This window comes from Phalaenopsis equestris, unplaced genomic scaffold (genome assembly GCF_001263595.1).
Source record: "Phalaenopsis equestris unplaced genomic scaffold, ASM126359v1 Scaffold234275, whole genome shotgun sequence".
Classification (NCBI taxonomy): domain Eukaryota; kingdom Viridiplantae; phylum Streptophyta; class Magnoliopsida; order Asparagales; family Orchidaceae; genus Phalaenopsis; species Phalaenopsis equestris.
Genome location: NW_018252195.1, coordinates 401,297 through 416,468, shown reverse-complemented (window position 1 = coordinate 416,468; position 15,172 = coordinate 401,297). Strand labels below are relative to the sequence as shown.

The window sequence follows — 15,172 nt, the reverse complement described above, 5'->3', positions numbered from 1 at the left end:
ATATATATCTATTTATATATATAATGATGATTTTGTGTCTTTTATTGCGTAGAAATAATATTTATTTTAATCTAACACCCAACAAGAGCAAAAATATGACAAAAAAACATTGTTCACAACAAATTTTGAACACTGAGTCAATTCAAAACAAAATTTACCTCGAACAAGACAAACACGAGTCAAGCTTGAACTCGCTAAAAAATTTTAATAAATACCAAAAAATTAGTAATTATCTCTTTACACTATACAACAAAAGAGAATATCAATCATTTAAGCAATCACTAAGAAATACTTGAAAGCTACGGTGTACTCACACAGACACACATCTAACTACTGTTCAACATCACATTGATCGCTACGTTTCATTTAAAATAATAATGAATAAATAATAAGAATTGAAATACTAAATTGCAATAATTGAAGGCTAATAATAATTTGCCCCTAAAAATTTAATTATTAAAATTATTTTTTTTCTCATAATATTTAATTTTATTTATTTTATAGAAATAAAATTTCGGGGCATTTTTCATACATACAATTCTTATATATTTATTATATATCTAACACTTAAATGTCAATACTTACATTTCACTCAAACTTCTTACTTCACATGGATAGGTTTAGGATGCCAAAGGTGTTATAAATGTAAATATCAAATATTGGATGTTAGATATGTAAATACACGAGAATTTATATAACTATTATATCCTTTTCTTAAGATATCTATGTACTTTAATAATAAATTTGTCCAATTTGTGGCAGTGCTTTTACGTCCGCATTTAATTCTCAGCCCGTTGGGAGGAGGAATTCCAAAAGGGCACGCTCGTAAATATAACGTCTTTTTAAAAATAATTTAAATTTTGACATTTTAATTAAATTTTGGATTAAAATGATTTTTTACATATATTTTAGATGATTATAATATTAATTTTAATTAATTTATTGTTGAACCTGGATTTGATCTCGTTATGATTATAATAATCCAAAATATATTTATTGTTAATCTCTCTCTATCTATTTATGGGAGACTAGAAATATTATGAAATAACAATTACACCATGACACTTTAACCACTCGACACCACACTGATTTGTGAAATTAATACTTTTATTTAAATAAAAAAAAAATTATTTGTTAGGCATAACTCATATACCAGCATTTAGAGTCTCTTGGAGATGTTTCTCCTGTAATGAAGAGGAGTGTCTCTTGGAATTGAAGAGGTGTCTCTTGAAATTTAGTGAATTGGGAGAAGCGAGGTAGTGTTGGTAATTTTATCTATGAGTTTTATCTATATATATGATGTGTAACCCTATGGGTAATGCTAGACTCCTCTGAAATAATGAATTCGCGGCTCTGCTCTCGATGACGTAGACATCTTTGCCGAATCTCGTTAAACCTGTCTTTTTCTGATTTTGTGTTGATTTCTATTTTCTTCGCCCTAATTTATCAACATTATTAAATCTATTTTTTAACCGGAAGCAATTAAACATTAACTTATGTCGAACTAAAAATTAATTTTCCATTTTTCGCACTCAAAATAACTAACAAATAAATCATTGAAGTGATGAATATGCATAGCATGATTACATAATTTAAAAGTCTTTCGCCAATCAAAAAATAATAATTAAAATAAATAAATAAAGGAGTATTTACATACATGCCCCCCAATTCCCAAATATTTACATATCCAACACCTAAACTTTGCTTTTTAAATAACTAAAATATCTCTATTTTAACTTCAAAAAAAAAGTGAAATACACCTACTCACGCACAAACAAAGATGGAAATATATGCAAAAAATGAAATTAAGGCATTAGACATGTAAATACATAAGAATCGAAGGGTATGTAGGTAAATCTTCCACAAACATATCATTATTTTCCAAATGCTTCCACCAACAAACATTTAATTGCACTCCACATGCAATATAATTCTTAAAATCACTAATAACAAAATACAAAGTATAAAAATAAGAAAAAATACATGTATGAAATTAGTTACACAACCAACCTTTTCTCCTCCCCCTGTAAATACATTAAAAAACCAGGCCTAAAATGTCATAAACCTTTAAAACCTTCTTCACAACTCATAATTCTGCGCAGCAAAATCAGCAATTTCTGTGGATGCCAGCAACTGCTATCGAAAAAGATTGAAGAGCCGAAAGAGAAGATTGGAAGCAAATGGAATAGAGACCTTCTGTCATCTTCGTCATACTCAGACTGGGCTGCCCACTCTTCTTTTTGCCCTGAGGGTTCAAAACATAATTAAAGATCATATATACAATTGTTATTTAGTTCTGACATGATTGTGATACTAAAATGTCATATATGTAAATATCAAATTTTATGTGTTAGATATGTAAATGCATGAGAAATGTACGGTATGTATGTAATTTGTAGCTTCTAAACCAAACTTGTAGTCCAAAGATGAGTGAAGGTTCATCCTGTTCGTTAAGAAGAAACAACCAAATAAAAATTAAGGAAATCATATTCCCAATGATTTGATCGTGACATGCATAATGCGTCAGTTAAGCACTTTAGTGCTCGTTTTGTAAGTAACAATGTTTCATATGGTATTTATGTAATTATCCCTAAAAATTAAACCAAAAAAGAGTGAATGTGAGACATCTAGAAATTCAAAATAAATCAAGACTAAATCTTTTAAACTAATGAAAGGGTTGCAAAATAATACAGAAAGTGCAGAAACAGAACTGAGTATTCATCTCTAATAATTTCATTGATGTTATATGAACCGTGTTTAATCAGAAATTTGTAATTAATTAAAAAATGCGATCAAAAGCTGAAAGAATTCAGCTGAATAAGATTTCAAACAAACCTGTATATACAGATCAACGGTCTTCTTCTCAGCATCCTTTGTAGAAGAACTTGAACAAAGGGTGCTCTGGTTCAGCACTGTTAGAGGACATCCAATGTCCCAACCACCACAGTCACACTGCCCACCAGATCTCCACCGGTCAATAATACTCGCCGGACCGCCGTGCGGGGCTACCGGTCCACCATGAAGGTCAGCAGGAATTATAACATTCAAGCTCCTCCCAGATCCATCTTTCTTACTGCGACATGAAGGAAGAGAAGTCTCTAAAAATGGATTCTTCTTACTAACTTTCTCGAGAAATTTCAGGCCCCAACCACCGGAGATTAAGCCATTGGTGGTGTCTTCGAAGCTATCTTTGACAACAATGGCGGCAAGCTCGAGATTAGGGAGAAGAACATCAGAAGCATCATTAGAAATATTAGATTCATTAATGTCACCCACATCATTAATTTTATGCTTTGGCTGAATCTTTCCCATATTGCATTGTTTAAATATTTCAGCAACTTTCCAAGGAAAAACCTTACTCCCAGAAACCAGAGAAGATGATTTCTGTAGCTTGTTTGAAATTTCTTCCTGGTATCCATACAAAACGAACTCAGTCTCGACGATTTTTGTTCTGTTTTGTGACAAAAGTATCGAGCTTGATACCTTCATTTTCGCAACTAAGCTTGCGGAATTCATGCTGTGCTTCCTGGAGATCGAGTCGCCATTGTTGTGACCTTTACAGTAAAATAAATACATGGTATCAGAGGCCTTCTCGGCAGAAGATTCAATCTTCGTAGAACAGGCCGAGTATATCACTTGAGGGGCATCATCAAGGAAGAAGATGAAATAAGGCATCCCGTCCTTTCGAAAACACTGAAGCTGTCCTTTCATGATAGACAAGTTTGCTGATAGAGCGGACTGCCATGAAAATATGGACTTGGAGCTTGAAGAGGAAATGAGTTTCATCATCGGAAATTTTACTTCTGAGGCTTCTTCATCTGCTCGAGTCGACTCACTTTTGGAACTTCGCGACGAAGTGTTATTGACAAATAAAGGTGATTTGCTCCATTTCAATGTTCTCCACATAGGGCTGGGTGATCTTGATCTATGGAGGTTTATTACACCATTTAGAAAACTTAAGTGAGCAAAGAGTGATCTTTTAAGGAGAGAAATTGCCTTAGAATTTTCCTCAAACGCATCAAGTTTCCACCATTCAGAGTGACTCGGAATCACATTCCCCATGCTCTCTACTACTGACTTTTCAGATAAGAACTTACTTGTTTTCCTCTGAGATATTAAATCTTCAAAAATGAATTCGGGAAAGCTTGGGTCCAAGGGGGAATTAAACCAAGATAATGTTTTATTAAGCATATCTAAGGAAAAAGGGCCTTTATAATCATCTAAATAAGTGGAATGCTGCCGAAGATTCACAATAGAGTTAAGTAAACATGCAAAATTTGGAGGATCAGAATCATTTCCACAAGGACAAGACTTGAGCCAGCATCTACTAGTTCTTTTTCCGCAAATAACATCTAAGGTTAAAGGTGAAATTTTGCTCATCTTCTCAAACTCCATTTCAAGTTCTGATGAAGCAACATCTCTGTCGGTCTCTTGTTCGAATTCTTCAATATCAGGGTCTGGTTCTTTCCCATTCAAACAGATGGCCCCCATTTCATAAATGGAGAAAGCAAATTCAATCACAAAAATCTATAGCCTGTCATTTCTGCCAGTTTATTACTGCAGCAACTTGAATCTGCATGATAACAAGGAAAATATAGAAAAGTTGACATTTTTCCATAAAATAGGCAGTTAAGCAGCTATTTTGAATAAATAGAAGGAAGAAGAAAGCAAATCATATAAAACATGCAACAATTGCAGAGAAAAATAATCAAATTTAAATGAAGCAATCCTCAGGCAGGTGCTTCATCCTCATCGAATAATTTGGATATTAGCACACAAACCTTCCATTTATACCTACAGAATTCCGAAAAGGATCAATTTTCAGCTAAATCAAGCTGAAAATGAAGCACAGCAAGATCTAGATGCAGCAAAAAGAAAATTCAAATTAGTATCATTAATATTCTTCATCTTTTTTCCTTACTGACAGACACACTGAAGAATAAATGTCACACGGCTTTATCCCTTAAAAACAATTTAATTTTTCTTCAGCTGATCACTAAATTGTACTTGTTCAATAGACTAGAAGCATGTGGATCATGAATAATGAGATATTTATTGTCCCGTGAACTCATACTACGGAACACTGGAGAAACTTAGCTAATAAACTAAACCGAAAAACAAAACATGAGATCCACTAAAGTCCTGAAAGCTAGATTAACCACCACTAAAAACAGAAACATGAAAATAGTGAGAATTAAGAGCAATAATTAACTTCTAGATTTTGCTGTTAAGCATTCCCCATAACTTTTAAAAAGAAAGACATATTCCAGCTAAAAAGAAAGAACTAGAACCAGGCACCGGATTCCTCACCTAGATGATCGATCAGACTCGAAACTTCACTGAGGCGACGCCATCGATTTATACCGAGAACAATGAAATGTGATGCAGATTCAACCAGATAGGAGTTTCTTTTCACCCTTCCCCTGCGCCTATCTCAAACATCCTCAAATAAAGCAGATCAAACAGGAAGAAGATGGAGCGCAAGGGCACAAAAACCACTGCTTTGCCTTCCTTCAAGATCTCTATTTGGCGAATAAATTGGAAGAAGAAGAAGAAGAAACAAGGAGATCAGAAGAATGAAAACAGCGATAAAACGCGGAAAGATGCGATCTTTGCTTACTACAACCATGAATGGACTCCAGACAATCCGTCAGGGGGCATTAGTTCTAGTGCTTGAAAGACTTTAATAAGGAAAGTGAAGAAATCCACATTAATAAGTCGCAGAGGAGCTGGAAAGGGAAATATGCAAGAAAACGGATATTTTGGTTGGAGTTTCGTTTCTCCCAATAGCTTTTAATGCTCTTTGTTGCTGGCTTCAGTTTCTCTCTTGCATTCCACCTGGTTCACGAGGTCGAGATTGGGGCATTCGAGAGGAGAGCCGGGCCAATGTGGGACCTTTCTACTCTCAAGCACTCATCTCCATGGAAACTGCGGACTTTATCCCCAAGCAGAGGAAATAGTCAAGAACAAAAGAAGCGCACAGTGGAGAGAACGCGACACGGCATGCTTATTTTCGGGAACATTTACATAAATACCACACAATTCATATGAATATACATATCTCAACCCTAAAGTTTGATATCTACACTTATAAAATTTTGGTGTTATAAGCCTAAGCATGAAAAAATAATTATTTTGAAAAGATGATGATACTTTTTATATAAGGTTAAATGTTTGAGTAATATACATGTAAATATAATTTTTTTTTAAATGATAGTTATATGAATACATAAGAATTGTGTGATATGTACGTAAATACCCATGTTCTTCTTTTAGGGACATTTATATGCATACCACCCAATTCTTGTATAATTACATAAGTAACATATATATTTTTCTTTTTTAGTATTATTTAGCCCAATTTTTTTATATCATTGATGCGTGATAGAAAATTCACGATGGTAGAGTAATGAATTATCTTCTTAGTGTTGCACGAGAATTCAGTACATACAGATAAAAGAAGAGAAGTAAGCAGGAGGAGACACCTCGACATTTTATGTGGAAAACCCTTGAAAGGAAGAAAAACAACGGGGTCTAGCCCAGTTGAAATAATTCACTATGAATGCTGAGTACACATGTCTGTTCTTTGTCTAAATTAGGGAAGATATAATTACAAAGTTGCATAATTATAATCTATCTGCAGTTCTTGGCAACAGCAGGTTGCAAGGGTCATTGTTGATTGTTGTGGATGTAGTAGTTCGTCATGAGTGTTGTAGATTGTTGCTTCAGTAGTGTTGACTGATTAGAGAAGTCGTAGTAAACTATTACAGGAGTTGTAGACCACATAGGTCATAGATGGTTACGCAGACCGTAGTGGTGTGTAGTGGTGACATCCATAGACCATGAGGACTAGAGTCTGGAGTTGCACGAGCAGTGGACCACGTAGGCCATAGGAGCGAGTATTAATGACAACCGCAGATCACAAAGACGGGAGTCGGGAACTGCACAAGCCAATGATCACTTAGGCCTTTTGGGCGAGTATCAATGACATCTGTAGGCCGCAGGGACCGGAGTCGGGAGTTGCACAAGCTGTGAATCAGGTAAGTCGTATGGGTGAGTATGAATTACATTCGTAGGCCGCGGGGGCTGGAGTCGGGAGCTGCACGAGCTGTCAACCAAGTATGTCATAGAAGCGAGTATGAATGACATCCGTAGGTCGCAGGGGCCGAAGTCAAAAGATTCATGAACTGTAAACTACGTAGGTCGATGTTGACACAAGAACTGTAGTGATGAGCTCTTGTCCCACGACGATGAATGATAGTGTCTGGTCGGTGAGGATCGACACTGATTGGTGATGATCAACGGTGATGGTCGACAGTGGCTGACGACGATCGATGGGTGTTGACCACGACCGACAGTGGTCGATGGTGGCCAGCGGTGGTTGACGACGGTTGGGATGGTATTGGACTTCAACTCCTTCTCAGAGCTTTTAGTTCTCTCTGACGCTTCAAGTCCTCCCTCATGTGAGAGGTGGGCTCTATTTATAGTGTTTTGGGTGTCATTAATGCATGAATATGAATCATTTTAATCGGATGGTTCGGAAAGCTTCTTCCGATTAAACAATATTTAATGGGCATTTGAGTACCTTAATGATGTCAGAATTGCGCAATCTTAGGCTCGTTGGATTAGTCTTGTCGAGACGCTCAATTCGACTATAAACTTGTCAGTTTTGACATCCATTTGATCTTCCAAATATGTTTGGAGACCCTCTAAGAGTGATTTAATGACATGGTCTGGGCTTGCTTTGACTTGTATTGGACTATAGTTTTTATATCATTAGGTCCGTCCCATCGAGCCGGTCAGTTTTATTAGAAGTTTGTTGAAATCAGAGTTCTGTATGACTTTTTATAAAAAGTCAAGATTTGAATGTTTTTTTCTCAAAATATTGTCTCGAGATCCGTGTCATGCCTCGAGATTCATGTCGGATGATGAAAATTTGTTGAGGAGTTATTTTAACTCTTATTCAATATTCAAATCATCTTCAAATAAGATTCAAATATTCATTTTGAGCCTAGGTTTGACCAATATATATATATATATATATATATATATATATATAAATGGATTCTAAGAAAGTTTAAATACGGTACGAAGTTGCAATAATAATTTCAAACAATATTTGAAAGATATTTAAAACTACATAGAGACAGAGTTTGAACGCGTGTGAAGTATAGTTCAAATTAGGTTAAATTCTTATTCATGCGTATTCAAACCTCATTTAAACATGAGTAACCATATTCGAATCTCGTTCAATCCCACTTCTCTATTCTTTCAAATTTCAATGCAAATAATGAGCAAGTTTAAGCTAGGATTCTTCTTCCAACTCCTTCATATCATAAAATAAAATTATAGCTTTTGGAATGGATAATGGCTCTTTCTAAGTTGCTAACAATATATATATATGCACACTAACTAGTACATTGTTTTAGTTGTAATGTTATTTCATGTAATAATTTTTTATGTAAGAGATTGGCCTTTTATGTTTGTATAAATCCATCAAGTAAATATGTTTAATGTAATGTTAAAGATTAATTCTCATTAATATAGAACTTCGAATAATATATTTATATAGTTTATGATTATTTAATCTTATGCTATGACACTTGTCATTATAACGAAAAATTTAAAATACACCATATTAGAGATTAAGGGCCCTTTCAGGCTGAGGTTTTTGCACAGCGTGGTTGGGGGCTGCTAGTCCTGGTCATTTAGGCCGCATTTTGATCGTGGCGACCATGTCATTTAGTTTTGCATCTAGTGGTTGAACAAATATTCAATCTTTATTTGAATAAATATTAACGCTAAATTTGAGTTGAATAATTATGCATTTTTAACCTAATGTTCTTTTTCCTACTATAACTTAGGAGTGTCAATGTTAAAATGGATAATAAATACATTATAGCCTATATCACATGCACCTATATTACAAATATACGTCAACATCAATTTTGAAATAAATTATTAGTGGAGAAATGACACTTAAAATATATATATGGTCTTCGAAAGATATAGTCCCACGACGGTCAATGAAAAATTTTAACTTATATATTTTATTGTATGATGAACATTGGTGAGTCAAAAAAAGATTTATATTACATATTAGGTGGAATATCTTAATGGACTAACCTTTTTATGGTTAACACATTGTTTACCTCACTTTTGGTTGATGTTTAGTTTTTCCTCTTTAATAGCATACGGTCTAGCCATAAGACTTTCCTGTTGACTATTCATAGAGGACTAGAAAATGAACCTTCACCATTAAAAACTCTAAACCATTCTTTTCTCAACTTGAAATTCTACATATTTGTCCAAACCTTTAGCACTTAGTAGGTGGGGTCAATATAGGAGAGCTCAAGGTGGTCCCCATAGGACTGCTTGGTCTTAAAGTTGACCATGGGTGTTGGTCTGGAGCTGGTTCATTCACTTGCACTCAGTTTCACTCATAACCCTAAACCCAAACTTTGCTCATTTGGACTCAAATCAGGTAGCTTTTGAAGTTGTAATTGGCTTCCCCTCATCGATACCTCTGTCTTTATTATAAATTCCATGAAATCAATGTTCAAGTGTACCTAATTTTCCTTCCAAAAAAAAAAATTTATATTATTTTAATAGATATTGAGATTTGTGTTCAATCAAGTGAATTTTTTTGTGATTTTTATAACATTTAACTACTCTCTCTCTCTATCAACACATTAATTGTTAATCCGTCTTTGTAAACCTCTTAATCATACCTACCCATATGTAACATCATCAAATATTTTCTTCTATGTCGATCTCTATCACTCTTGCTTTTTTAAGAGGTTCTAGCACTTATTGCTACTACATACATTTGAAAAAAAAAAAATCTATATTCAGCACAGCCTTCTTAGAAGTTTACTTCTTCCCTGTTTCATTCAATGCAAGGCAATGCAATGCAATGCAATATAAGAGCTTGCAAGGATGACAGCACAACCACCGTTTTCTTAATCGCTTTCTGACGGATTTAAAAATTAAGAGAAAAATTCCTCTTTTTATGCCGAATTCAATGTCCCAAAAATAGCAGCCTACGCACATTTTTATTTTATGTTTTTTAGTCTAGACTTAATTATTAGTTTGAGTAGTTTGTTTTTCTTGTCTGTTCGTCGGCTATGGATGGCGCTGTAATTCCTTATGTCGTTTACAGTGGAGCTTGTGATCTATTTCATGTGAGCTCGCATGGGAAACATTATTAAAGCATTAAATAAATATATTAATAATAAGTATTTGCAAGTGCAAATATTCATTGTGGAGGTTCTTTGCGTTGCTCTTGAATCAGCCTTGGATTCTCCCCGTCAACTCGAGAACTTGGTATATGAACTTGTCAGCTTGGGAGCCGGGCAGAAAAGCTGAGCACAACTCGACAGCTTGACAATTCAACAGCTTGGGAATTTGGTAGCTCGACAGCTTGACAGCTTGATAACTTGGCAGGTCTTTTTAAGTGTATACATATATAACAAAATTAATTGATGTTTATTATCGATGGCAAAATCAAAATGATGAGACTTGAATGTATAACCTATTGGTAGGAAATAAAATGAAGAATTTCAAGATGTTGAATTTGAGTGCTCACATTGCCTGAAAATAATAGTAATAATACTAATAAAGAGTGATATTTTATTTAAAGTGAATGATTATCGGTTTATCTATTAAAGGAGATATATTATATGAGTTTTCTCTAGATTATTTTGGAAATTATTGTCAGCCTATCCAATGCCTTTATGCGTCGTAAATGTAACAACATGAATGTCAATGAGATTCAACGGATCGTGCGAAGAAGGCAAGAAAGGATTGAGCTATTTAGCGACATTTAAGTCAGTTGAATCATGAGCAGACTGAATTAATATTCGTCCAAATCAAAGAACGCCACGCACCTAGACCAATAATAACTTAACCAATACAATGACATTAACAAGGTCAATGATCGTTTGGTAAAACTCTCACCAGACTTTCTATGAAAATTTATTGCTCGAAGTAAGGTTGTCTGTCAGATTAGAGTTACGCACCATCTACCTGATAGACTAGTATTATTCTGCTAACATGAGCTCCTTACCTAGGTATTGATAGTCGACAACCAAACTAGAATAACCAACTGATAAAACTAAATCGATCAAGTCAAGTCTTACAAACTTAAATACCATCAAAGGCCGGCCGACGACCTTGATTCAACACAATTGGACGAGTAGGTTTTGCTGCCTGTTGATTTTAGCCGACCAAGTTAGGGGATAGCCGAGCCAATGACCTATACATATAAGATATCTAAAATATCATGTAATGCCCCCATTAAAGCAAAGGAAAATATGCAAATTTATATATTGTACCCCTCCCTTTATAAATAAGGGAATCATTTTATAAGAAATGACTAATCAATAATTTAAGTTATTGTTCATTAATGTGTGTTTCCCTCTCTATCTTTCTCTCCTATCTTACGCTCTATTTATTGAGTGTGATTCACACATAAATCAGGATTTAACAACCCCCTATTTATGTAGAAACTCTAAAGCGGATGACACTACATAAGAAGAGCTACATAATAAAATATATAAAAATTAATGTAAAAGAAAAACTTGATAGAAATAACTATATATTGGAGAGGTCATTACCAAGAGACGTTCATAGTGATAACATTGGGCAAACAACATTGTTGTTGATTCATGATTCGTTCTTAGATTATGCCCAAATATTATTAGTATTCAAATAAAAGAGGGGCAAATAGAGAGTGTGCAAGAGAGAGGCCCTCCAAAGAATGAGCGAGGTCCCCACAATGAAAACGTGGAGCCCATTCCAAACTTTTCATCCCATATTTATATATCTTGGGGTAGCTTTTTTGCTTTGATATAAGATTTAACAGCAATTAAATGAAAAGTGCATAGAAGTAGATAAAAAATACATAAGGTCATGTTATATCTCGCAGTTAATATGTCACGTCAGATCACACAGTTATGTCATTTCATTTCCTGTAGTCCTACGAAATGACTTGATAAATCAAATTATACATTGGATGAGTCTTTGTTGAGAGTCTTCATTAAGTGTGAATTCTACGCGAGTGCAAGCTCCCCTAATGATTAGCCTAATGAGAATTATTTTAACTAGCTTTGGCAATTACTATATGACATAGCAAGGCATTCGATCATATGAATAGTTTGAGTATGCATAAGTGCTCATTATGATGAATTCACTATATCACCAACATCTAAATATGTCAAAAGTATTGGGAAAGTGTAGCTATTATAATAATTTTTTGATTGATATTCTTTGACCATCAAACTAGCTCTTCTTGTTGAGGACTTATTACATAAAGCTATCGTGTATGCATTGCAGTTGTGCCCACTTTTATGACTTTCTTCTATTGAACTAATGTTCTCAAAATTCATTAACAATCATTTATGTACATAAATAGTCCAAGTAATACTAAACCTAACAAAGATAACCGATGAGCTACTAATACCCCATTCCAACCATATGTGAGGGTTCAAATCTCTCAAAATAAATGAAAAAAAAACCATATTTGGAGAATAGTAAGCATAAATGTGACTTTGAAAGGATGGTCGAGTTATTTCTCTATCTATCACTATCAAAGGTTGAATAAAGAGTTTATTGAAATTATAAAGCTGAATTGTTACCTGAATTCTTATAAGTTTATCGAGTAGGTTGTATAAATCATTTAGGATCTGTTTGGGGCAGCTTATAAGTGCGAGCCGTACCGTTTGATCCGCGCGTTTCGCCAGCTTATCCGAATCTGCGTTTGAGTTTTTACATTAAACGCAGGCCGCAGGTCGACCCTGCGGCCGGCCCGAGGGCCACGTTTCAGAACGCACAAGCTGCCACAAACGGACCCTTAAGAAAATTTTACATACATCCCACACAATTTTAATGTATTTACACGACTGACACCTAAAGTTTAATACTTATGATTATACCACTATGGTGCTATAAAATTAAGCATGAAAATGTGTATTTCACTTTTAAAAAGTTACTAGTTGTGATAGTTTCTTAGGTGATGTTACACTCTGTGTGTTGAGCATCTAAATATGTAGATTTAGGTGTTAGATATGTAAAGACATAAGTATTGTGCGGTATATATGAAAATTTATTTGGACTATAAATATAAAATTTGTGTTTAATGATTAATATAAATCACAGAGTTCCCAAATTTTCTTCTCCATGACTCATCGGAGGCTGTTGACCTGACCAAATAAATTTTAGCATGATTTACAAACATACCATTCAATTCCCATTTATTTACATATGTACCTATCTAAACTTCACTTCTTACATACACACCACCTTATTCATAAAAAGTTTTATCTCACCTCTTATAATCTAATATTTTGATGTGATATGAAATATTTAAGCGGTATAAACGTAAAAAAAACAAAATTTAGGTGTTAGACATGTAAATACATAGAAATGGGGTGGTACGTACGTAAATTGCTTAGACATATGTAATTTACTTTAAATTTTGTTTTTAAATTATTTGATAAATGTTTTTATTATTTTATAAGAAAATAATTTTAAAAAAAGACTGATAATTTGGCCATGTATGAAAATACAATTTCAAAGATCACAACGCCCTGCAAGAAAACGATGAGATGGTTAGGTTCACCAACTGCTGCAAAATCTTAGTTTGGCGAGGGGTTCCATGTAATTTTTTTTTATTTTCTAAGTCCAAAAAAATAGGCGATTAGAGAATGTGACTTGAACCTAACAAGGTTTGATTTTTTTTTTAAATTTATTTATAAATTATTAATCCGAAGCACGACTTTTAGAGCAGACAAAAATTACTTTAATCCCATGAAAAACGGAGAGATGGAACCTTATTTTCTAATAATTGCATATAAAATTTGTTTTTTGCATGCAAAAATTCAAGTGAAATATTATATGTGACGGAATGTTCCCAAAGTCAATGAAGATAGACTTTCGTGAGCAAAATATTGGGAAAAATATTACATCAGGACTCTGCACGTGAGGGGAGTCCAATGAAATCACGTCACGTGAGGCGGTGACAAAAAAAATTGTCCGGCAACACAAAAAAATATTCCTCCCGTGTTATTCAGGTTTTATTGTGTATTTTTCAAGTGTTATTGATGTGTTTGTGTTATTATAGATGTGTTATTATATTATTATAACACCAAGAATATTCCCAGAACACAATAACACATGAATAATATATGATAAAACCTGAATAACATGGGAGAATATTCTCCTGTGTTACCGGACTGATTTTTTTGGCGTGATTTCATTGGACTCCGCACGTAACTCTACGTGCGGAGTTTTGATGTAATATTTTTTCAAAATATTAAGAGAGGAATAATGAGGCATGTGCCCATGCAAAGCATGCCTAAAAATAGAACGTTCAGTATGATTATTTATTTTATATAATCAGCTAATTATTTGTCAACTGAATCTACATATATTCTTTTAGCTGCTGTTTGAAAATGAATTTAGTGGATTTAATAAATTCTGTAAATTCAATATTTTAAAATCCTGTCAATATCAGGAGTAAATAAATCTGCGAGATAAATTAAATTTAATTTACTAAATTAAGGATCTAATAGTGTACAATAAAAATACATTTGACGGAGTCATCTGTCGATCTAATTGTATATATATATATAATATTTTTTTCGTATAATCATCATATATTAGGGTTAAATTTGAGTTAAAAATAAAATTTATTCTTTATTAACACAAGAAAATTTATGTTGTGAGATATTATTTTTTATTAAATCAAATAGAATTTACCATTTATTTAAGAAAAATAAAATCATTTTATTCAAATAAACTTATGAATATTTATGTAAAAAAATTAGAAATTTTAAATTTTTTTAAAAAAAATATTATTTTTAATAATGTTGCCAATTTTTAGCATAACATTTTTGAAAACTTTGATTAAAATGAATTTTTCTTAAATCAAAAACTAAATCTTAATTGAGTTAATAAAAAAATAGTTTTTTTAACATATAGAAAATATTATGTTAATAAAGCATAAAATTTATTTTTAATTTGAATTTAACCCTTATGAATAATAATTTAAGAGTAAAAATATTTTTTAAAAAATATTATTTAGTTAATTTTAAAAAATAATCTTTAAAAAAACTAAAATTTTTTTGAAGAGTCCATGCTCCTTCGGGCATGAATGAACTTAAATTTTCAT

At 33.2% G+C, this 15,172-nt stretch overlaps 1 protein-coding gene across 3 annotated transcripts; it reads right to left on the bottom strand.

Moving 5' to 3' along the window:
• Window positions 1-1,852: 1,852 nt before the first annotated feature.
• On the bottom strand, window positions 1,853-6,029 carry LOC110038907. 3 transcript variants are annotated; one of them, XM_020743830.1, is made up of 4 exons: window positions 5,621-6,029; window positions 5,311-5,522; window positions 2,836-4,573; window positions 1,853-2,245 (listed from the first exon to the last, which is right to left on the bottom strand). In XM_020743830.1, the coding sequence occupies exons 3-4, from the start codon at window positions 4,489-4,491 to the stop codon at window positions 2,108-2,110; spliced, it is 1,794 nt and encodes a 597-aa protein (XP_020599489.1). In that variant the 5' UTR covers window positions 4,492-4,573; window positions 5,311-5,522; window positions 5,621-6,029; the 3' UTR covers window positions 1,853-2,107. The 3 variants fall into 3 exon arrangements, with proteins under 3 accessions (XP_020599489.1, XP_020599490.1, XP_020599488.1); XM_020743831.1 differs by having other exon boundaries at window positions 5,311-5,520; window positions 5,627-6,029; XM_020743829.1 differs by having other exon boundaries at window positions 5,311-6,029.
• Window positions 6,030-15,172: the final 9,143 nt, after the last annotated feature.